General features: G+C 41.3%; 2 protein-coding genes across 2 annotated transcripts; one reads left to right on the top strand and one right to left on the bottom strand.

The window, feature by feature from the left end:
* Nucleotides 1–1645: 1645 nt before the first annotated feature.
* On the top strand, nucleotides 1646–9428 carry armc5 (armadillo repeat containing 5). The gene is made up of 7 exons (XM_026164175.1): nucleotides 1646–2581; nucleotides 2663–2693; nucleotides 2786–2896; nucleotides 3310–4198; nucleotides 4295–5067; nucleotides 5477–5609; nucleotides 7550–9428. Exons 1-7 carry the CDS (start codon nucleotides 2207–2209, stop codon nucleotides 8946–8948), a joined length of 3711 nt encoding a protein of 1236 aa, XP_026019960.1. The 5' UTR covers nucleotides 1646–2206; the 3' UTR covers nucleotides 8949–9428.
* Nucleotides 9429–10925: 1497 nt separating this feature from the next.
* On the bottom strand, nucleotides 10926–12142 carry cox6a2 (cytochrome c oxidase subunit 6A2). The gene is made up of 4 exons (XM_026163645.1): nucleotides 12000–12142; nucleotides 11574–11640; nucleotides 11197–11339; nucleotides 10926–11096 (listed from the first exon to the last, which is right to left on the bottom strand). The coding sequence occupies exons 2-4, from the start codon at nucleotides 11638–11640 to the stop codon at nucleotides 11007–11009; spliced, it is 300 nt and encodes a 99-aa protein (XP_026019430.1). The 5' UTR covers nucleotides 12000–12142; the 3' UTR covers nucleotides 10926–11006.
* Between the last annotated feature and the right edge of the window lie 11641 nt (nucleotides 12143–23783).

Genomic DNA, 23783 nt, shown 5'->3' with positions numbered 1-23783 from the left:
CGTTTCCTCTCTCCTAATGTCCATCCTTTGAAGTCTGTGTGCCGTTCTTCTGAGCCAGGCTGGAGATGGCTTGGGCCAGGTTGTTGATGGCCTCAATTTTTCGCTCCTCCAGTGCTTTCTGCTGCGCCCACATGTTCATCTTCCTCTCCTGCAGCTCCATGTACAGCTGCAGGACATCCTGCGGAGGCCTGGTGAGGCAGGGAGCAGCTGTTGCAGGAGGCGTAGGGAGGATAGGGGTAAACCTCTTGCTCGCTATAGCTTTTCCTACTTTGGTCCCGCTGAGTTTGGCCCTGCGCTGGGCTTCGATCTCCTCCCTGCTCTTACCCAGGACTTCGTGCATAGCTTTAAAGAACTCCCAGTGGACGCTGGTCACTCCCAACCTCTTGGCCCTCTCTGCGTTTTTTCTGTATGTGGCCAGCATGTTTCTCCACTTGAGATCACATTCGTACGCCTTCACAGTGACATCAGTGACCTCTGACTCCCTCAATTTGGCATTGACCTTCTCTGCAACCATTTCCCAGAGTTTCTTTTTCTTGCACACTGGCTGGTCAAAGGCCTGATCCATTTCAAGCCGGGTATTGACTAGATGCCATGTAGCCTGAACTGTCCAGATAAATTCTAGGAGTGAAAAAAGGTAGATGATCAGATCGACTGCTTTTTTTTGGAGTTATTAAAGACAATGCCTTGGTCTACAGTACAGTTTTTCTTAAAATGCTGAACATCATGAGTACAACTACAACTGCAATACAACTACAATTAAGTTTTTCTGCGTTATGGTATACTGCACTATATTTTGGATGCATATCTTGTTCTTGATCTATATTTTAAAGCTATAGTCACATATTAAGTTTAAAAATATAAATAAAACTATTCCAATAATAATACTAATAAAACCAACCATAAAATAATGTACCGGTATATGATTTTGTATTAAGTACTACATCAAGTACTTTTATTGTAGGTACTTTGTATGCTTAACTTTTACTTAACTGAAAGGGTGTGTAAATGCATATTTAGCTACATTGCAAAGCAGTTTTTATTGAATACAAATTTTGTGCAGTGCTACTTTTAATGCAATAAACCAGGTTGTTGTTGTTGTTCTTGCCCCCCCCCCCATTCTCATTCTCCACCCCACCCCATACAAAAAAAGAAAAAAAAAATCCTGGAAACGTTCCTGCTGAGTACTAACCTGCTTTTGTTTTATCCGTATCCACACTGGACACGACCGTTTCCTTTCCTTCCACTTCGGAGTTTTGAATCACAATTGTCTCGATTACCTCCATCTTATTAAAAGCACAACCATTACAGTTAAAGTTGTTTTTTTTATTTACTAGCGGTGTATCTATCGCGGAATTTAACAACATCCAAGAGTCACCGATGCCCTCTCTCGCGTCGAGAAAGACGATGACTATAACAACGTCGCTTGGTAGCTTGGAAATTGTAGTTCATTTTGGTTATTACGCCTATTCTTTTTAGTATTCTGGACTAGCGGATGAACTACAATCCCTAAACTCTTTGACTCTTTTAACGTAGGCTACGATTTGTCGCGATCATGGGGGGTGTAGTTTTTCAAAAGGATGGTTCGCATAAGAGGAACTGGGCGCTATCAATTTCGAACTACACGTCCCAGAGTATTTTTAACCGACCCACCTCTTCACTCCCTGCTCCCTCCCTCGGCCGACCCTGTTTTGTTGTTTGGCTAAAGATGGCGTTAGCGGCTAACCCACTCGATTGCAGTTTGTTTCACAAAAATTATTCGGCCAGTGGTAACAAAACATTGATAAAATAGAGATTTAATTCGTCATTTTGTGTGTAAAAAATATATTACACCGAGAAAATACACGTCCACTTGGTCGATTAACGTTTGCTTGGCCTTCTTACGATATAGGCCAGTTTTAAAGGGAGCGGACCGAAGCCGTCGGAACTCCATATCCCGTCGGGGAGTGCGGCGTCAGGCGGTAACACTTTCCTTTTTCATGCTGGTATCTGTAGTTCTTACCACACAAGTCGCTTTTTTCCGGAAACTTTAAAGACAATGAACTAAACCAAGAGTTGAGTATATCTAAGTGGAAAGGACATGGTATATAATTTCTCGGTGTTTTACTGGAAACGTCCAGTGATGCCTCGCGGCGCCTGTGATATTTGTTTTAATTGAGGAGGACAAATTAAAAATAAGTACACCTGTTACCTGGAAATCCGGGGGGCCATGGCTGCAGAATGTGACAGAAAAAACCCGAGAACACCTTCCAGGGAAGGACAACCATCACCAGAGTCTTCTTTGACCTGGTGCTTGACTCACATCTCCAAATCTGGATCGGGGTCTGAGCGTCAGGGACAGTCAGGCTCAGGCGGTGCCAGAGAAACGGACAAGAGGTCCAAAGTCTCCCAGTGGCGAGCGCTTGTTGCTATTAGGACGCAGCACATCAAGGGCGGCAAGGCTGGCATTGCCAGATTCAGAGGTCAGGGTGGTCTCCGGCACCTGTTGGATCTGATTAAACACCCAGAGTGCTCGAGGAAAACTCTGGATCTCGCTCTTAGCATCCTGGGCAACTGCTGCACTGAGCTGGAGACACGAATAGAGGTGAGACAAGAAATAATAGATGAGTTTGTTTATTAAAGTCACTAACTTTTAAAATGTTTTCCTACTTTCCTACAATATCAGGTGCGTAAACTTGATGGGATAAATATTGTAGGTAAGTGGTGATTTATTGTTATACTATATATTATACTTTTTAAATTTAAGCAATCTTTATCATAACTTATATCTGAAAAATGCCTGTTGTAGTGGACATCCTTAAGAAAAATGTGTCACTGGAAACAGTCCTGAACCGAGCAGCCCGCGCTTTAGGGAACTTGGCCATGGATCCAGAAAGCTCTGCACTCATCCACTCTGCAGGTATGTCTGACCTGCTTCTGTGTGTCACATCCACCTTTGTAACTGACAGCATTTAAAATGAGCTTGAAAGCTTCCAAATGGGCTTTTTTAGTTGTAGATATATTAAAATAATAATAATAATAATAATAATAATAATAATAATAATAATAATAATAATAATAATAATAATAATAAGTGCTGTAACAGACAGGCAAAAGTAGAGTGCTCAAAGGGCAGATTTAAAGTCGATCGTTAAGGTCAAACAGGGGAAAGAAGACAATAAATAAAAAAACTGAAAGCTGATAACCAGACAGTACAAAGATATCACATGTAATGCCATCACATAAAAGCAAGTCTATCAAAATGTGTTTTCTTTGACCTGTGAATCTATATAATTTCTCCTCTGATTATAAATCGTTCTTATTATCACACAGGTGGTGTTCCTCTTCTCCTTCTCTGCGTGTCTCTTTCATCTGCACCGTCCTCCCCCACAGCTGCTCCACCCAAAGATGCCTGTCCCAAACTTGAGTGTGCTCAGTCTGCTACTCGAGCCCTTCTCTACCTCTGTGATACGCCTTCTAATCGCCTTTCATTGCTCACCCAAGGGACCCTATCTGCGCTCACCCCTCTTATTGCACCAGAGTATCCCCAGGGGTTGAGGCGAGCAGCTCTCAGGACTCTCCATGAGCTCACCCGGGGCTGTGGTGTTGAATGTGCCAGGGAGGTGTCTCGTTCCGGGGTCCTCGCTCAGCTGGGTGTCATGGTGACAGGAGAGTCTGGTAAACCCTTTGAAGAGTTGGCACTGAAAACATTAGCCAATATGTGCTCTCAGGGTTGCCTACGCCCTCTCGTGGGGTCACTGGGAGTCATCCAGAAGTTCACAGAGGAGGTTAAAAGGGACCCACTGAAGTCAGGACTCTTCCTCAAGGCTCTGTGCTTGTGCTGCAAAGAGGCCGTGAACCGGGCCAAGGTGAAAGAGAGCGGCGGACTGGAGGTACTGATTGGCTTTTTGTCGGCTCATCAGAGTCATCCTCTTTCCCGTCTCGCTCTTATGGCCTGTGTAGACTTTGTTTTTGATGAATCTGCCATGGAGCAGCTGCAGGAGTTGGGGCTGGTTCCTCTTCTTGTTGCACGGCTAGTTGAGCTCACCAGAGGAGAGGAGCCATTGACTGAGAAGATGGACGTGAGCCTCTCCTCTAGTACGTCTCCCACCGAGCTCCTGTCTTCATTATGTTTTGATTCCTTTGATTTTCCTCCTCCCGAGGGACACAAAAAGGAAGAATCTGGTAGGGAGCAGGGCTCATCCAGCTTTTTAAGTCTCAGGTATGGAAAAAGGAAATTTATTTTTTAAAATTTAGTTTTCCCAATGCACTGTTTTCTTCTGTTTGATATTGTTTACAATTTCATTCCTTTCTCCAGGTCCTGGTTGGTGTCTGAGGGTTTGATAGCTTCTGAAGGGGACCTTCTAGATTCTTCTAATGTTGATGGAGAATGGGGGAGTCTTCAGATCCCGCCATCTTCATCACCTCAAACCCCTTCCTCAAACCCACATTCTAGTTCCTCTCTTAAAAACTCTTCTTCACCCAACTCAGCTATTTCTTCTGCTTCTAAAAAAGCACCTCACTCTTCGCCTTTGTCTTCATCATCATCAAAAGTCACCAATCTGCCTCCCTCCAATACGCTCTCACCACAAACCCAGCCTAGTTCCTCCACCATCTCCTCTCCCACTAAAACAAGCCAAACCCCCGTTTCTCCATCCAAGTTTTCATCCCCACTCAGACGCAGGCCGCGGGCTCAATCAACAACGTCTTTGACTAAAGTCACACTTGAGACTCCTCCATCTGTGCCTCGCGCATTAGCTTTCCATCACCCTTACCACCCCGAACCCTGGACGCCAGAGTCACCCATCCTGCTGCTGCTGTCGCGCTTCTCCCACGCCACCGATCCAAGTGCTGCTCTGGTCAGCTCAGGCGTCATGTCCGGCTTGCTCTTTTACCTTACCCAGCGTGAGGATCCCAGCAGCAAGTGCTTCCGCATGCTTTGCCGGCTGAGCTGCAACCCGAACTGTTTGCAGTCGCTTCTCCGAACGGGTTCTGTAGCGCTCATTCGCCACCATCTCTGCCAGAGAGAAGAAGGATTTGAAGGAGGAGACAGGCAGACGGACAGAGTGAAAGCCAAAGTTAAACAGCTTGGTGAGATGAACACAGTCATGTTAAAATAAGTGAAACCGTATACAAGATTTAAATAATGCACACATAAGTAATTAAATATGCTCACAGGGTAGAGGTGCAGTGTTAGTCTTTTACATTTAAAATCTGCTTATTTTGCTTTATTGGAATCATTTTTATTTGAACTGAGAAAGCCAGGCTACAAGTGAAATGACTCCTAACAAGTAACCCTGAACTTTACACGGATACACTGAAAATTCAACTAATTCAATTGCTGCTTGGTCACATTTGGTTAACTACAGGGACGATATTGATTCGCTGTTGATCAGAATTTATCTCAGGAACCGTCTTTTGTTCGATCAAATATAATATCTGGTCTTTTTGTTTTTTTATGTAAGACTAAAGAGTTTATAATTGTGTGCTGACTTTGCAGGTGTGGCCCTTCTGAATAACCTGCGTGTCCAGTGTGAGTCTGGATTTGGCTCTGGGGTTCTTGCACATGTGATGCTGTCTGGCTCTGACTCAGATAAGCTGAACTGTGCACTGTCTCTGCCTTTAATCAGCAGGTAATTATTGGATGTATACTGATAATGTATTCATAAAAAATACTAAATGTATAACAGTAGGGCTGCAAGGATTTATTGAGTATTTCGAAAAATTCAGTTCTAAAAAGTTCTCGGCACACATTCTTTGCTTCGACACTTCGTTTAAGGCACGGCCCTGTAGCGGAACATTGTCACCATGGAAACGTGAGCGCTTCTCCCAGACTTGTGACTTAAAAAACAGACGTGCAATACAAACATATTTAGGAGCAGCATGTGAAAAAAAACAACAACTCAGCTCCCAATTTTAAACAAAAACACAGATGACCCAACAGCAGCAGTGATGATGCTACCACAGTTTAATGGGGAGGCGGAGTCTGTTTACATCCCGCGAAGAGCAAAGAGGCGGAGTCATTACGCGACGGTGAGCTCAGGTTGATTGAAAGAAAACGTGTTTCTCGTGTCCAAAACAGCAGGCTCTTCATCAAACCAACTCATCAACAAACTGTGATATGAAGAAAAACTATCTTTGTAGCTGCTCCATTCACCGCCATTTGTTTTACACAGAGAAAAATCTGCAGCAAGCCTCCAGGAGTTGTATTAAAATATGCCGATGAACTGGTAACTTAGTCTGATACCAGACTAGTTAGATTATACAGCTCGCTGACGGCTGACGGCAGCTGTCCTTTTTTACATGGATGCGAACAGGGGTGAGTCTAAACGGGGGCATGGTGTGCACTAGACCATTTATTTCAAAGCTTATGTTACATTGTTCAGATTCAAAGTGAAATAATCTGAAATACTGTCTCAATTAAATTGCGTTAATATTTAAAAATATACAAATGAAAGCTTTTTTTTCACAAGCCAAAAAAAATGTACATGGGCCAGTAAAACTCTGAGCCACTGACCCGAGGGATCATAGGTTGGATGGTGAATGTTAATGTTCATTATCTACACCATCATAACCTCTTGTGTTCAGCAACACAAAAGCTTTGCATCAATGCACGGGGCAAACGTCAAAATATTCAGATATGCTTGCTTCTCTTCGTTGCAGCCACTACATTCTCCTTTTTCCTTACAGACGCAAACTCAGTCATTCACTTGCACACTTTAACACATAAAAACACATGTAGAAAAACTCAAAAAGCCTTCTAAGAAGACAGTAAAGATTCATGTTTTATGCCTTAGTTTATTTTGCATATTCATCTTATTTTATTTGACTATACTTGAGAGTATTTTTTAAAATATATTTTTGCATTTAAGACAATTTTTTAAATTTAAAACGTAAATAAAAAAGGGTTTGTTTTGTTGACGGATAAGACAAAAAACACGGGAACACAATGAGCAGTTTGTTTTAAAAAAACCTGTATTTTGTTTTCCGCATTACTCATTAATAAGACAAAAATATTTCTACTACTCGATTAATCGATGGAATAATTGATAAATTAATCAATTAGTAAAATAATCGATAGCTGCAGCCCCACATAACAGTAATCTGTGATGAATTTTGAAGTAGACCAAATATAGTGGATTCTATTCTACTTGCATTATATTTCTGAAATATGGAAATCTTCTATCTGAAACAAGCTGTTGTAGTTCTTCAACCTTTACACCAAATATCCTCAGACTGCCTGTTTCTTGTAAACAGAAGGCTTGAACAGCAGGCAGGCGGGGCTTCTGTTCTCTTACCTGCGTGCCTGAAACAACTATATTAGAAACTGCCAGACATCCTGACATCTTGTAGATCAGATAAAGAAAAGCCTGAAAATAAGCTTACTGTAGTGTGAGGTTTTTGTCTCAGGGATTACTTGTACATATGCTGACCTTATTATTTGAAACAATTTCCTTCTTGAATAGGAGTATCCATCATTGTAACAGTGTGTATATGAGAGGGAACAAAGAAGGTCAGAATAGACAATAAACACTCACTATTAATGTTTTTACCTTTTCTTTTTCTCGTACAGCAACAAGTCACTGCTGAAGAAACTTCTTCTGGACAGCGGCGGGCTGCTCTTGGCCCTGCGGCCCCTCAGCTGTGACGACGATGATGGTGCGGACGAAGACCACCCTGCTGAATGTGAAAGACTGCTTTCTGACTTTTTGAATTCTCCACATTCAGGCGTGACCTCACATCTCCACTCGCTGTACTTCTCTCTCCTGATTGGATGCCTGTCTGCTCTCACAGGTACCATTAAAACCGAGCTCGACAAAAAACATTCAATTTCAGTTATAAGACAGTCGATCAGTAGCCTTGGTCATTTTTCTCCGCCTCCCTCTAAAAAAGCTCGGCTAGCAGACACATGCCCTTACAGCATCTCTAACTTTGATCTGTTCTTGCTGCTGGATGATGGGACCCAGGTCCCAGCCTGCAGGGAGGCTGTAGCTGGGGTTGAGGGCACAGGTGGGGTTGAGGGCACAGGTGGGGTTGGCTCTGAGTATTTCAGGGCCCTGTTGAGAGGTGGATTTGGAGAAGCTCAGGGCAATTCAAAAGAAGCTATCCCCATTAAAGATGTCAGCAGAGGTGCATTATTACCAGTGCTACATTATCTGCATGGATGTCGCTTTACTAAGGGTGAAGAAACAATTAAGGAAAGGGAGGAAGGAAGGAAGAGTGGACAGTGCCAGATTTTGGACAAATTGGTGCTCGATGGTCTGAGTCTCTATGAAAGCGAGACAGAGGAGCGCTCGGAAGGAAATGTGGATTTCCAGAAAACTCCGTTATGTGAGATGATGATTGGAGGTTGCAGGTTTTTGGTAAGTGAGCTACAGAGAGACTTAGAGGACCTGTGTGTGTCGTTTCTCCTGTCCTGCTGTCCAAAAGCCGCTAATCGGACTACAACAGAGGCCAACGCTGAAAAGGATGCATCCAAAATGGACCACGAGTGCCCCGAGTCTGCTGAGGAAAGCCTGGCCAATCGAACGTCAGAGCTAGAGCTGACAGGATTTAAGATGCAAACTGAAAAAACAAAGAAACCAAATTCCCTGCAACAGACAGACGGTAAGAAAACAGTGGACAAATCAGTCAGTTCAGAAGAGCTGACTTTAAGACCAAAGAGCTTGATTAAAGATTCAGAGCAGCTTCCTAAATCTGCGGCTCAGGGCTCTCGCTCCTCGGAAACATTTGCTGAAGGTGGTGTTCTGGCTGCTCTGCTGCCCCAGTTGTACTGGTTTTCCCAGCGGTACAGCTACCCAGCACTGGGCCGGGCTTGCCTGTCCTTGCTGCTGGGCTGTCAGGACTGTCCTCGGCCCTTCCTGTCCTCCTCCATTGCTGGGGACTGCCTTCGCAGACTGGCCAGAGAAGCTGACTGTGCAGAGACTCTCAAACAAGATCTGTTAAGTTTGGTCTCCGTAGCTTTGACCTGAGCAAGGATCGAAATACTGATTGATCACATAATTTAAAGGGGCACAGCGTGAGTTTAAGTGTCTAGAGTTTCCATTGTCATACGTTTAGGAAGCACATGGATTATGTGGTTTACAGCAGCATGGTTACCTTAAAAAATGCTGCTCCAGCACTTACAGAAGGAACTGCTGATTTATGTTGATTTATTTTGATCAATTTGAAGAATACATTTCTGTTTAGCTTGGATGTAAATGTAGCACGTCCCAGCATGATGTACATCTACTATAATTTACTGTTGGTGATATTTTATTTTATTTTATTTTATTTTTAACCGGGGAAATGTTAAAGCAGATGTCTGTCATGCATTTGATAAAAATAGCTAAAATTATGAGGTTGGTCTGAGAGCCAGTTGTTGGAGATGAAGTGGAATAGCAGATAAGCAACGTATATACATTTCAAATGGCTCATAAATTTATGCCAGTAAATATATTGGTGGAACATCACTTTGGTCTCAGTTTCTTCTTGTGGGAGGGTGTGCGTACACAAAAAAGGGAAAACCTAAAGCCTTGAAAGTTAATTGAGTTTTGGTTAACTTGGATAACTAGCAGTAGAGAAAGTCAAGCTCTCCAGATGACTCTGGTGTTTTCAGGGTTTCTGCTACTGCATTACAAAGTTTCTGGGGTTAAAGATTTTTTTTATGGGTAAAAGAAGCAGGCAAGTACCTGTTCAGCTTTTTTTTTTTTTTTTTTGGACTGCACGTAACAGTTAACAAAAGCATTCAATGCTCTCACATAGATATAGGTATACAGTACTTTCTTTTCATGTTTGAGGTGGGTGATTAACCTCCCACTGTCTTTGTTTCCTTCCAGTCCAACATTTGTTTTCCCCCTGAAAAATTTTTCTGGTTTTTCAAAAAGTGGTTTCTACTAATCAAATTATCTACCTGGCAACACAAGGAATTATACAAAATTTTGTAGTGCAATTTTTTTGTCAGTGGAGTGGGAATCTGAGGACCTGCAGGCAATCAGGATATTTGGTTCTGACCAAAAGTTCTCATTATTCAGAATCATATACATTATATTAATTGATCATAACCATTAATTCGTGAATGTGTAGATCAGCTGGAGAAGATTTTATTTGTACTGCTGGATAGCTTTATCAATAAGCCAACATAAAATAATTTCTAGTTTAAAATCTCCCCAAGTAAGCTTTAAAATTGATGCTATTTTGCATTTATAATATAATGTAGTAGAAAGCTGTGTAACAGAGGAATAAAACACAAATACATTAAGATTGTACTAGAGTAAATGCATTAGGTTAGGTGGTGGTGTTGGGCATCGTAACATCGCTCCAGTCCAATGGAAGTCCAGCCATACGTGCATTTCAGAGGCAGCCCTGCTGTTACATTTATCACTACAGTATAATTGTGCAGCGCTGCAGACAGAACAGCTGGAGAGAGGGGGGTGACACCGGAGAGTTAACCCACCTCAATTAGGCTAGTAAATGTCAAGTTAACCTAACTGTTGTGACCAGGCTCACGGAAACTCAGCATTCTGTGTCTTTAAAAACTGGTCATGCATAAAAGTTTTCAGTCGGGGAAACAGTTGCCAAAAATTTTATGTGGGCTTGAGTTGGCGTGAAGCAACGTGCCAGTGCAGTCGTCTGGATAGTTTGTGGAAAACAATGCACCTTTATGACACGGTGGAATCTGCCACCGAGTCAGGTCACTTATGATACTTGATGCTACTTATTGTTTAACAATAGGAAAAAACTGATGTTTGATAGAATAATAGTTTTATATTTAAAGCCTGATATATGTTGGATTTTAATCTTTCTAAATTTGGCACCCCTCATGGAAAAACTCAGTGCAATCTGCAATCACATCGGTCTAAAATGTAAATACACTTTCATCACAGCACCACACACAGACACATATTTTGTGTATTGATTAAATTAAAATGAGCACTTCTCCAATTTAAAAAATGAACTGGCACTCATGGTAATACAGCACAAAGTGGTTTTATTCCTGGCTGTCTACTTGGCCCCTCAGCCGTTTTAATTAAACCAAGTAGCCGATCCTTTCAGTGATGGGAGCTCTCGTAGCCGTCAGGCAGAGGGTTGGTGTGCGGGTTGTGGAACAGACTGTGGTTTCCATCTCCCCAGGGAAATTTCTGGAAGGGGACATATAGTATTTTGGAGAAAATGATATTGAAAGAGTGAGCATTTATAGTTAGAAATTGTTGTTAATTAATACATTAACCAGAGACTCACCTTGGTGCGGATACGCAGGTGAGAATATGGCACAAATTCGAGCTGTTCATGTGAGTGCGCCTGGGCCTTCATGTAAGCATTGGCTATGCAGACACTAACCCCAGGAAAGGCCAAGACGATGGTCAGTATCTTCCAGGTCTTTGCTGTCCGAAACAACAGAAATACACAAGTGAAGCACTTGTTAAAGCACGAGGAATAAATCACAGGACCTGCCTCACTATTGGTCAGTTTGTGATTATTTGCCAGAGCAAGGATAGCTGTCGGCTCTGCAGACATTTCAGTTAATGTTCAACTAAAAAGTAAATGTGCCTTAGTTTTGATCTCTAATGGGGAGGCTTTGAACCATTATGGTATTTAGTTATAAAGGACAGGCTGACCTCCTCCTTCATTGCCTGAATGTGACGCAGCAGCAAGCACCCGGCGAGCGGCTAAGGCGGCCGACATCTGAACAGGTGGAATGAGAGAAAACAAAGTTTAATAGCAGCTGTAGATATAAATAATGCACTTTTTACACCAGAGTGCACGTAGAAACAGACAGAATCTGACTATTGGAATTTTATGTGCAATATAAAAAGTAAAATGAAGCAACATTTAATTATTTTAATTTTAAGAAGAAATTAAAGATCAGCTGAAAAGAACATGCAGTGATAAGGTTATTTAAACCACGTGTGTCATGTGCTTTAGTACCAAACAAAGTAGCTACAAAGCACATTTGAGCAAAGGCCTACCACTGCTGGTGTATGTCCAGAATTTTGACAGCCCCTTTTTCAGTTAAAATACAGTAAAATCTTGTAAAAACTTACTGTTCCTCAGGTAGATGGTGCTCAGTATTCGTTATTGTCCTCTTATTTTTATATCAAACCAGTTCTTTCTCCTCCCCGTTTGTCCTTCAGTCTGTCCTAAGCTGAACTCTTTGTCAGACTCCTCCCCATTTCAGCCTGACGCCGGGCCAAGAAACATTTATATTTGGTCAAGTGCAAAGGCGGGCTGATATACATGACGAAGGGGATAGGAAGGAGGTGCTGCAGAGCACATTCAGCCTGCATGAGAAGGGCTCAGAGTTTTTAGATATAAACAGTGTGTTTGCTTTCATATGTAGTTTCATCCGGAGCATAGCGGTGAAAGTGAGAGAGACACTGGTTCATCTGTGGGTCGAAGGTTCAAAGTAGTCTGGAGTTTATTTACACTTAGCATTATATTCACATCAGTTTACATCAGCAGTTTACATACATCGTGCACATGCATGCACTGGTGATTTGGGGGTTTTAATGATCAGTTGACATCTGCAGACATCTTTAAAAATAGGACTCGAGTGCACACATTTTAATTTATCTGTGTATTTACAGTGCTGTGAAAAAGTATTTGCCCCTTTCCTGATTTCTTTAAAAAAGTGGTTTTAAAATGGTGATTTCATCTTTTAAGAGAAGAAAGACATCCAAACCTGCCCCTAAACCTAATAACTGGTTGTGTCACCGGTGCCAGCATGAACTGCAATCAAATGTTTGGGTTTTCTAACATGAACGGTGTGTTTAAGGTCATGCAAAAGCATCTCAATCAGTCTGGACTTTGACTAGGCCACTCCAATTTATTTATTTATTTTTTTAAAGCCACGCTTTCTTCAAATCTCTGTCCTACGTTCTCCTTCAGAATTTTCTGGTAAAGAGCAGAATTCATGGTTCCAGCAATTACAACAGACGTCCAGGTCCTAAAACGGCAAAGCAGCCCGAGACCATCACGCTGCACGACCATGTTTGAGTGTTGGTCTGAAGTTCTTTTTAAGAACCTCGCGATAAGTTCAGTTCTTTTTGGTCAGCAGTGGTTTTCTACTTGGAAATCTCCATTATTGCCGTTCCTATTATTGAATCCTGATCTCTGACTTTAACAGGTGAGGCTTTAGGCAAGTGAGGCTTGCAGCTCCTTAGATGATATCCTGGGTTCTTTTGTGACCCGGGTTATCTTAGTCTAATATAAATTTTAATATTAGACTAAGATGATGATCTGAAACATCTAAACAAATATGCAAAAACGAGAAATCAGATTCAGAAGGGAGGCAAATAAATTCCTGTGGCACTGTAGATGCTACTGTTGTGAACACTCTTCTTAATGCATGGAAAGTCTAGCATCCTGAGACTCTGAGCATTAGAAACAGGAGATTAGTGGAGGATTAGCTAGCGTCAGAGTCACAGTCCAGGATAAAAACACAAAACATCCAGGAGTACAGCAAGAAGATGGCAGATGAGCTTCTCCAAGAGTGCCTCAGGCAGCAGTGATGATGAATAAGAGAAGGTCCTGTCATGTAAGACCAAGCATGCATGGGATGTACCATCAACAGACAGGAAGGAAATCCTGCCAGTGATTAGAAGCACCAGATCCACAGAGGCAGGACTAAGAAGATGAGAGGGAGCTTTTATTTACTTATGTAATTCTAGTCTTTTGGTGTCATTATATTGGTACCTCAGACTGAGGTGTGCATCTTTTTGATAGACTCAAGGAAGCAGCAGAAATATCATCCTAAATCCAAATGTACGCACACCAGGTCATAGATGCAGTTTAATTTTGGCTCTAATCTACTTGTAAAACCCTTCATTAATGTGTTAGGTCTTAATTGACTCGTCAGAACTTAAGCATTAAAGGTCAAGAATTGTCATTAGGAGTTGCTGATGAAACTTCCAGAGCTTAATAAATCCTCAGAGTCTTCAAATCTTGCCATAACAAAGGACGACCATTGAGTTGAGGCTCAGATTGAGGATCTGTTAATGAAGCTAATTAATGCAGGCTATAAAAAGACATTAAGGTGCTTTCACTCTGTAATTTCCGGCGTCCAGAATGTCATTAAGAAATGCAGTTAAAGACGAACTGTGGAAGTCAAGACAAGATCTTAATGATGAAGAGAACTTTGAGATAAAACTGCAAGTTTGCTGAAAAGAAAAGCCCCAAACTGCTGCAAGCCTGGTGTAGCATCTCACGTGAGTGGTGGCACACGTTTCCACTCATGATTACAGTGGGTCCATGTGAGAAAGTCAGTAATAGAAAACCTTACCTGTGACATCATGACAAAGGTCAGCTCTAGTCCTCAAGTAAACTTCTTGATGAGTGGATAAATAACGTTTAAATCAAAGTTCCTGGCCACAGTTAGAAGCATTTGATGAAAAAGTGCGTCTATTCTGCTGCGAGATGTTTGGCAGTCAGTGCACAGAAAAAGAGCAGACTGTCCAGCAGATGGGGTAGTGCTGCTGTGAAAAGCAAACTGTCCTTAAACGCTCCTTTAGGCCTCCTGTGCTGTTGCTCTGTAATGTTAAACACTTTCATTTCTGCACTGAACACTACTTCCTCCCTCTGAAAGTTCAGCAGTTTCATTAGAGTTCATTAGACTGCTGCAAGTTTTGTCATATGTATCGATTTTGGTTGATTTACTGCACACAGCTTGGATGCCGAATGGTGTTAACGGAGTCTGTTTTACACCTGTGTCGGGTCATAAATCACATTTTTTAAAAACTTTTTTAACATTAAAAAATATCTCCATAAAAAGGTAGCATCTCCACTTTGAGTTCTCCTCTCCATGAGTGTTAATTTGCGATTTTCACACTCAGTAATGGCTTTGTCGTCTCTGTTTGGACGGCTTCAGGCTGCAGAGCAAACAGCAGCGAGAGCCAGCGGTGATGTCAGCCAGACATGCAAGCATCCTGTCTGAACGTCTAGCACTTGTGTTATTTTGGGCAGAGGTTAGGCGCCATCTCACTGCACACACTGAGGTTTGCATGTGCTGCAGCTGTGCTGAAGTTAAAGCGGCCAAAACTGCAGTCAACCTCAAGAGATGTTATTTCAATCGCCCACTGACCTATCAAAGCTCTGCGTTGATAAGTATCTGTAAACAGGCATTCAAATCGAAACAAAATGTATTCGGTATAGAAGTTCACGATTCATATGAGTCTACTGTTGCAGAACTTTAGACGCTCCAAAAGTTGTGCAAGAGAATCAGATTTAACAAATTAAACTAAAATATTACATATATTACATTGTTTTTGGTGTTATCCCCTTTTTTGTTATGCAACTGTTATTTATTCAGGTGGGCAGAGTTTAGTTCATATTAAAAAACCCTCTCGGTTTTCACATTTTTCTGCAGCTCTACTGTACTTTACTGCTTTAGATCCATGGAGGTGGCACCAAGGAATATGAGATCAGTTTCTTGGATGGTCCGTTTACTTTGATCTCAAATGTATCACAAAAACAACACAAAACCCAGGGAGTGTGGCAGTTTGGCAGATTTAATTTGCTTTTTGTGATGTTCGTTATTATGAATCACACTGGCTTACGTGGCTGTTCATTTATGTTTTCCTCTAGTGCCATCATAAGGTTGATAACTTCAAAGAAATAATAATCCCATTAGCCTAAGCTGCACTACTGCGATACTGAGCATGGTCAAAATTACTCCTGCTTAGCAGCGCTGTGCCTGAATTCTCACTATCTGAGCTAAGTGTCTCTCCAGCATTGAACACAGCACCTTTGTCTGTAGGCAGGATGAAGGACAGCTGCACGCAGATTGAACTGATTCAACAGCTTTTCTGCACAAGCTTCAGGAACAGCGCCTTTCAGTAGTGTGTGTGGAGGCAGCCAGAGCAAACACTGAAGACTAAACATGGAGAGGCACGTGTAAATTAAAAATATGGGCAAACATCGCTGAGGTGATAGTCTTGTAATTAGTCTCATTCCACTTATACTTGTTTTGCATTTATAGAACAAATGGTTTAAAACATCCATCAAACTGTTCTGAAATTTTTAAAAAAAAAAGGAACCTCAGGTGCTTCGACCCTTCCTGACATCCCTTAACACCCACACAGCTGAGTCTGTGGATATTTCCTGCCAAGAGAAAGACAACGGTGGATTGTATGCAATGCAATAAGTGTGTGAGATGTTGGACAGAAGCGAAGAGAACCTCCGCCAGCCTGTCTCACATGCGTTCACATGAGAACAGCTCACACCTAAGCGCTTTGTTGAATTAAGAACTTCAAGGCTACGGTTTCTGTCATTAAGCAAACCAAATCAGGATTACAAATCATTTTGGAATGGCAGTTTTTCTACCTTTGATTATATGTATATTGAAATTATAGAGAAATAATCACTTAAAATAGGAAGTAAGAGATGGAAATGGACCGAATGCTATAGGGTGGGGTACACTCTGGACATGTCGCTACACTGTCACATGGCTAACGCAAAGAAATAAGAGCGACCATTCACACTTGTATTCACACCTATGGGCAATTTAGAATCACCAATTAGCCTAACCCTACTAGCTGCATGTCTTTGGACTGTGGGATGTAGTTGGAGTAGCCAGAGAAAACCCACACAGAGATTGGGAGAAATCCACACAGAAAGCCTCTGAGCAGATGGTGGTGCAGAGATTCTGCTGTGAGGCAACAGTGCTAACCACGGTGCCACTGTGCTGCCCCTTAAGTAGTAACAGAACAAGTACATATACAGTACTGTGCAAAAGTTTTAGGGGGGCGAGAAAAATGCTGTAAACAAAGAATGCTTTCAAAAAATGGAAGTGTTAATCATTTATTTTCATCAGTCAACACAATGCAGTGAATGAACAAAAGAGAAATCTAAATCAAATCAATATGTGGTGTGACCACCCTTTGCTTTCAAAACAGCATCAGTTCTTCTAGCTACACTTACACACAGTTTTTGAAGGAACTCGGCTGGTAGGTTGTTCCAAATATCTTGGAGAATTAACCACAGATCTTCTGTGGATGTAGGCTTCCTCACATACTTCTGTCTCTTTGTGCAATTTCCAGACACACTCGATGATGTTGAGATCAGGGCTCTGTGTGGGCCGCACCATCACTTCCAGTACTTTTTGTTCTTCTTTATGCTGAAGATAGTTCTAAATGACTTTGGCTTTGTGGTTGGGGTTGTTGTTTCTGCTGCAGAATACATTTGGGGCCAGTAAACAATCATTTATATTTCCAAGAGCATTCATTGTTTACTGCATTTTTTCCACACCTGCCTAAAACTTTTGCACAGTACTGTACATATACAGTCCATTATAAGTGAAACAGTAAGAGAAATCTGCAGGTGCATAGTTTGCTTATTTGGCATTGATTGGATTTATTCAGTAGTGACACAGCTAGAGAGAAAGCATCTGCTTCTTCACAGACAAAAGTCTGTTAAACTGCCTCTTTTCTTTTCTTTTCTTTTCTTTTCTTTTCTTTTCTTTTCTTTTCTTTTCTTTTCTTTTCTTTGCCCCTGCGACTGAGGATAATGTGTCTTGGTGAACTGGAAATAAAAGAAAATAACAGTTAAAAAATTGACAATGGCTCAATAAACCTTCTCCGGTCTGAAAACTCCTGAAGCAGATCTTTCATTGTTGCCCTGATTTTAAGGAAACACAGCGGATTATCTGTTTCCATCTCTTGCTGTCGTTTGCATTTTTCGGTGTCGCTCCAACCGCCCGCATGCTCCCTCTCATCACGTCTGCATTTTGTTTCCCTCTTGCCTCGCAGCTCCATCTTTGCCATCCTTCTCCCAGTGAACCCAGTATCTCTCACCTGCATATGTCCATGCCTACTCAGTCTCACCTCTCTTACTTTATCCCTGAACTGTCCAGCCTGAGCTAGCCCTTTGAGGTACTCATTCCTAATCCTTTCTATTCTTGTTGCTCCCAATGCAACTCTAAGCATCCTTGCATTTAATTAAAACTGAAGGCTCAGATTTGAGAGTCCCGATTTAGGGATGGGTGACTTGCTTTCAGTGTGTCGCCACTGTTTAGTATTGTCCCAATCTCTGGTTGTGCAGTCTTCTCCTTGGGGCTTTAGATAGAAAAATACATGCAAGGCCTTTGCTTTGTTTTTTTGTGTGAAACTTGCTCATTGTCATGAGTCAACCAGTGCATACAGAGTCATGCAGTTTTAGTATGTTTTCATATTTTAATTGCAACTTTTATCAGTGCCTAATATCGTTGCCTTTTACAGTGCAAAGTACGATAGTAGAGTCTAGTATGAGCTAATCTGCTGAGGGGAAACAGTTCAACCTTTCTCTTATGGGATGAATATGAGTGAGACAGGACTGCAGAGTGACTGGGTGCAGACACTTGAGCAAACCGTGAGAAGCCAGATTTGACCATCAGTATTGCCCCACCATGACTGAGACGGGAGGGGATCCAGAGTGACGCGAGCGGTGTTTCTCCACAGTGGAAACTTCCATATAACACCCATCACATGAGCAGCGCCCATGTGGACAGAATGAGTGGAGGGAAAGTTCTGTGTGTCTATTATCTGCTGTATGGATGTTTTCCAACAGTCTGACATAACACGCACACTTATGTGCCACTCAGGTTTTACTGTATGAGACTTGTTCAAGGTGTTTTTGTTTTAATTTTCATCTGCAAGTGGAAATGTTCAATGCTACTGAACACTGAAGTTGTTCACAGGACTCTGGGCAGCCCTATGTAGCAGTCAGCAAGTGTGAGCAGCTTTGCAAAAGCAGAAGCTGTGGCATTTTGCTGGTATTGAGCATTGAAGCATGCATTAACACGATGCAACAGTCTTCCCAGGATTGGTTTTCTCCAGCAAATTCACCCCAAAGTCAGACCATGCAAAGCTAATAGAAGCAGCAAAAATCCCAAGAGCTCAATTTCAGCCTCTGCAAGGCCTCAGCTAGCATGTTGAATGTTAAAGTTCCTCACTGTACTTTGAGTAAAAGCCTGAACAAGTGTGGCTTGTTTTAGAAGGATTGCCAGGAGAAAACCTCTTCTCTCGAAAAAGAAGATGATAGCATGCCTTAGGTTTGCAAAGCTGCATCTGAAAAAACCACAAGACTTTTGGAATAATGTTCTTTATGCAGATGAGACCAAACTGAAGATGTTTGGCTACATTTTTAGAAACACAGCAAATAATCAAAAGTACCTCAAATCAACTAAAGCTTGGACCAAACTGGGTTATGCTACAGGACAATGATCCTAAACAAAGCAGAAAATCTTCAAGCGAATGTTTTTGAACTATAACAAGAATCAAGGTGCAACAATGGCCGAGGCAAAACTAACTGCCTGTAAACTAATGAACTAAGCAACATTGTAAAGAAGAGTGGGCAAAAATTCCTCCACATCCATCTGAGAGACTAATGAAGTCATACAGTGAACAATTATTAAATTATCACTGATAAAGTTTGTTCTACAAGCTACTGAATTATGGGTTGCACTCAGTTTTTCAAAGGACTGCACGGGGCCATGCAAAAACTTTCTTTTGCTTGTGGTTACGTTAAATATAACCAAGATATATATCTGGAACTAAAGCATGCTAATAATGAAACTAGGATCCTTATGGTGATGCAATATAGCCTGCAAGCTATTTAATACATAATACATATGTTTCATTCCATATAGTCAAATTTCATTTAACATTTTCAAACAAAAACAGTTCCTAAACTGATATATCATCAGGTTTCCAGAAATGTTCTCAGCTTTCTTTCACAAACAGTTATTTTGAAAAATTCTGGGAGCTCAATTTTATGATAGACTCCCTGATTAAATACTGTTGGTGTATGTAACGTCTTCAAAAGACACAAAAAAAAAAAAAAAAATTGTGAGAGGTTTCAGCCCTCCACAAGCACTGACCGAACTTTTAGCTGAAACACCTTCCCTAAAAACCAGCACCAGTACAGTCACTCGGCAGGTCTTTGTGTTCTTCTCTTTATGCTACATGGAGCTTAACACTAATATTAAGCCCCCCTGGAGGTGACCCACAGTGCTTCACAAGCTGGATGAAGACGAGCATAAAACCTCCAATAAACAGTTCTGTTCCAAACTGCCACAGCGAAAGTCTACAAAGAGTAAACAATGGTTGTTTTTCCAGGGTGAAGGTTTACTTCACTGAGACAAAACTGTTCCTTTCTGATGACAGATACTGACATTACGAGCAATGATAAGTAATTCCATGTGTTTGTATTTACACAAGACCACCAAGTTGATCATCTTATTGGCTGCAATTGGAAAACTTAATATCAAAGGTGACTTTAAACCTACTCAGGTGTTTTTCACTGTCCATGTGCCCTCGTTACATTGTATCCAAGTCTTTGTTAATGCTTAAGTTTGGTTTCACAGTTCCTGTTGAGCATTTTTGTTTGTTTTAAGTGTCTTGCTTACCACTATTTTACTGAATCAGAACATTTCAGTCCAACTGACCTTCATCAGGTACAAAACGATGTATTAGAAGCCATGTAAAATGCATACAATCTGACTTACAATGTGACTTATTAAAAAAAAGTGGTAAGTAAGTTTGTAAAAATTCTTTCTCTCTCCTATGCATCTGTTGTTCATTCAGGTGTGCAGAGATTTTGAACCAGTTGTTTATTTTAAATGAAAATGGAGCCGTGACTCTTTCTAAATGCTACCTGATTGCTTCTTATTGACAAGAATGTGTCATATGTGCATTTTAATTTCAACAAATAGTGAAATGGAGACCAGAATTAAGCCTTTGGCCACAACAGTTATGGAGCAGGCATCGATGACATCAAACACGACACTGATTAAAGCGATTTTTATTTCCTGTTGTGGACACAAACATGATCAGCTGCAGACACCATGGACGAGTCATTCCTGTTATAATTCTTTGAAGTCTGCTTAAAGTCCGACTGAAGGGCGTAGTTGCTGCGTTGTAAAGTAACATCTCTGTAGATGTCTGCGTGGAACCTTACGCTCAGTGTCTGACGATGAAAGCTGCATCACTCGGACCAGAGGGGATCCTAGCAGATGTGCTGAAACCGTAACACGCCCATAACTCAGACTGAGTATGCAAAGGGGGATTAATGTAGAGAGGGGGTTGCAAAGCAGCTTGCAGGTGCATCAGCAAAAGTAGATGGGCTAAAGTAACTTATATAATACTCCCTGTGTGGGATTTGCCTAATGGGTGCGTAATAGGATATCAGCTGATCTACCAGGATTAAGAGGAGGTAAATCAGAGTCCTCAATTCAACTCTTACCCAAAGTGTCAGCTGTTAAAAAGTCAATTGTACAGGTCACTCGTGCTCTCCTCTTTTCTTCTTAAAGGACACATGAGGGCAACACATGGCACATTATATGTATATACTGGGGTACAGTGTTTTACCGACCACACTGAACACACCGTCCAGATGTGTCTCTCCAAACTGAAGTTATATTACTCTTCTCTCGGTTAATGAGCCAACACACTTCATACCACCCGCTCTTCTTTTCAGAGCTTTGACTTCTCCTCGTGATAAACTCGCACACTCCTTATAAATGCATTGTTTTAAAGGCACCTCTCAAATGTGTAGACAGATAAATATTTGGAGGTGAATCATGGGTGAACGAGTAATGAGTCAGACGTGGCTCCTGTTATTGTCTTACGCTCGGTACCACCAGGGGAGACGATGTGGTGGTCTGCACGTGTGACTTCAGTTTTCCTTCTGTGGCGTCTTTAAAAGCAAAAACATCGCATGTGGTTCTTCGTTCCAGTCAGACGTTTGCATCGAGCGCTGCCGTGCCTCAGGTTAAGACATAAACTTAAACATTATATTAAAAAAATGGCTTTCATGCACAGGACCTCACACACTCTATATGATCCTGAGCTTGGCATTGATATTGCCATGGGTTAATGCTTCTTGTGCCCAGTCTCAACAGACTGTAGTGGCACACACTGCTGTCTATGTTGTCCCAGAGATGGCAGCTGACAGCCTGTTTTAAGAGATTACAATGCTCCCCTGTAGAAAAGTTCTTAAAATTACATTTTAATTGAGGTTTGAGACTACTGGAGACACAGCAGTACCTTGTGCACACAAATATAATAATGTCGTCATGTATTAAGTCTGCAATTTCCAAGTTCCTTTTTTAACCGGGATATTTGAATTTATACGAACAGATTCTTTTTGTATACTCCTTTCCCCCCTCTGTTTAGGAGGTGCAGTATTTGTTCTACTAACAAAAAGCAGGAAAAACCGGCCTGCTGTTAAACATTATTTAGTTTATGTGGAAAAGGAGTTCAGATGTGTCATAATTATCTGCAAATCATCTGTCTTCACTTTCATATATAAATGTTTTCCAGGGCATGGGTGCTGTATTTGCATTAGTGAGCAGGGAAATTGAGTTTGTGTGTGTGTCATCAGCTTTTTTCATAGTTGTTCCTCGAACTGAAGAGAGTCGGTATGGAGAAAACACTGTTGTGTGTTTTTCAGTGGCCTTTTGTCTGAGCTGTTTAGAAAAGCATCCAAATTTGTAAAACAAAGAAAGCATCAGCAGCTGGTTTGGGAGACGGTTTGCTGGACCTTAGATCCCAGGAGATCGGTGGAGAAGGTGGAGAACCGGAGATAGTGAGATTATGAAGCATCCCACTGCTCTGGACCAATAGACTGAAGCCTTGTTATCCTGGATTTGGGAAAGAGGATCAACATGAAGGACAAAGTGGCAGGTTAAAAAACAAAAAGTAGATTTTAAAGGCTGATATGATAAAACCGCAGATGCAAAATAAAGGCTTAATATAAAAATAAATAAAATATAGAGTACACAGATAGACAGACTATACATAGAATGGACACTGGAGCAGACAGCCTGTATTTAAATACGTGAGATATTTGGAAACACCTGAAATGTCAATAAAGAAAGCAGAACCATGACAGTCTATGTGTTCAGGGAATTGCCAACAGACACAGAACAAAGCTCTTCTTTACCCCCTGTCAGCTCAATGAGCCAAATTCTGTCCACTCTGCTTTGTACAGCATCTTTAGCTTGCCTTGTCTTATACATTACGCATTTGCATATTTTTCATATTATTCAGGGTGTTCGGCAGAAAAACAAACAAACACAGACAAAAAAAGGTAACTGCCATGTTGGCAGGAAAAACATATCTAGAGGGCAAATAGGAAAAATCCAGAAACGCAGAGAGCCAGCAGGAGAAAACAAGGACAACACAAGACACAGAAGAAGGGAAGGGGTAATAAAGAACCAGTGGACTTAATCAGACACTAAATAAAGTGTCAAAAGAACAAATGAGGGAAGTAAAACCCTCAAAAATCATATGAGCATCTAAGCTTCAAAGTGAAATATTAAGTCAACTGAAAGAGAGACAAACTTAGATACAGACACAAGGGAACACAGAAAAAATAGCAACGGCAAAACAATAACTAAGGATATCAAACATCCAAGAATCAATATTCAGCCCCACAAAATAGAAAAAAAAACTAGGATAATAAGAGTAGAGCCATGAATATTTACAAAGACTATGACAACAAGCTTTTAGCATTGCACCACAGTGCATTTCATTACACTTTGCATTATAAGTGTGAATGTATAAGAGATTACTGAATCTTTGGCTCCTTATATGTGTTAACAGTGAAAACAGTAGATTTGATTATCACTCATTAAAATGGTTGTGTGTGTGTGTGTGTGTGTGTGTGTGTGTGTGTGTGTCTGCATTCTCACCTAAAGGAAATGGAGCGAAATGGGTCTTTGGCTTTGCCCATTCAGACTGATGTGTGTTTTCAGAGGGCAGGACTTGCCAGTGGGAGTGTATAAAAGCATATAAAAGAGGCTGCGGTGCTTTAAGTACCAGACTTGTATTTGTCTTTCTGTACATCTCTTT

This window comes from Astatotilapia calliptera, chromosome 4 (genome assembly GCF_900246225.1).
Source record: "Astatotilapia calliptera chromosome 4, fAstCal1.2, whole genome shotgun sequence".
Lineage (NCBI taxonomy): Eukaryota > Metazoa > Chordata > Actinopteri > Cichliformes > Cichlidae > Astatotilapia > Astatotilapia calliptera.
The sequence above is the reverse complement of the archived record's forward strand: the minus strand, read 5'-3'. Positions and strand labels throughout refer to the sequence as shown.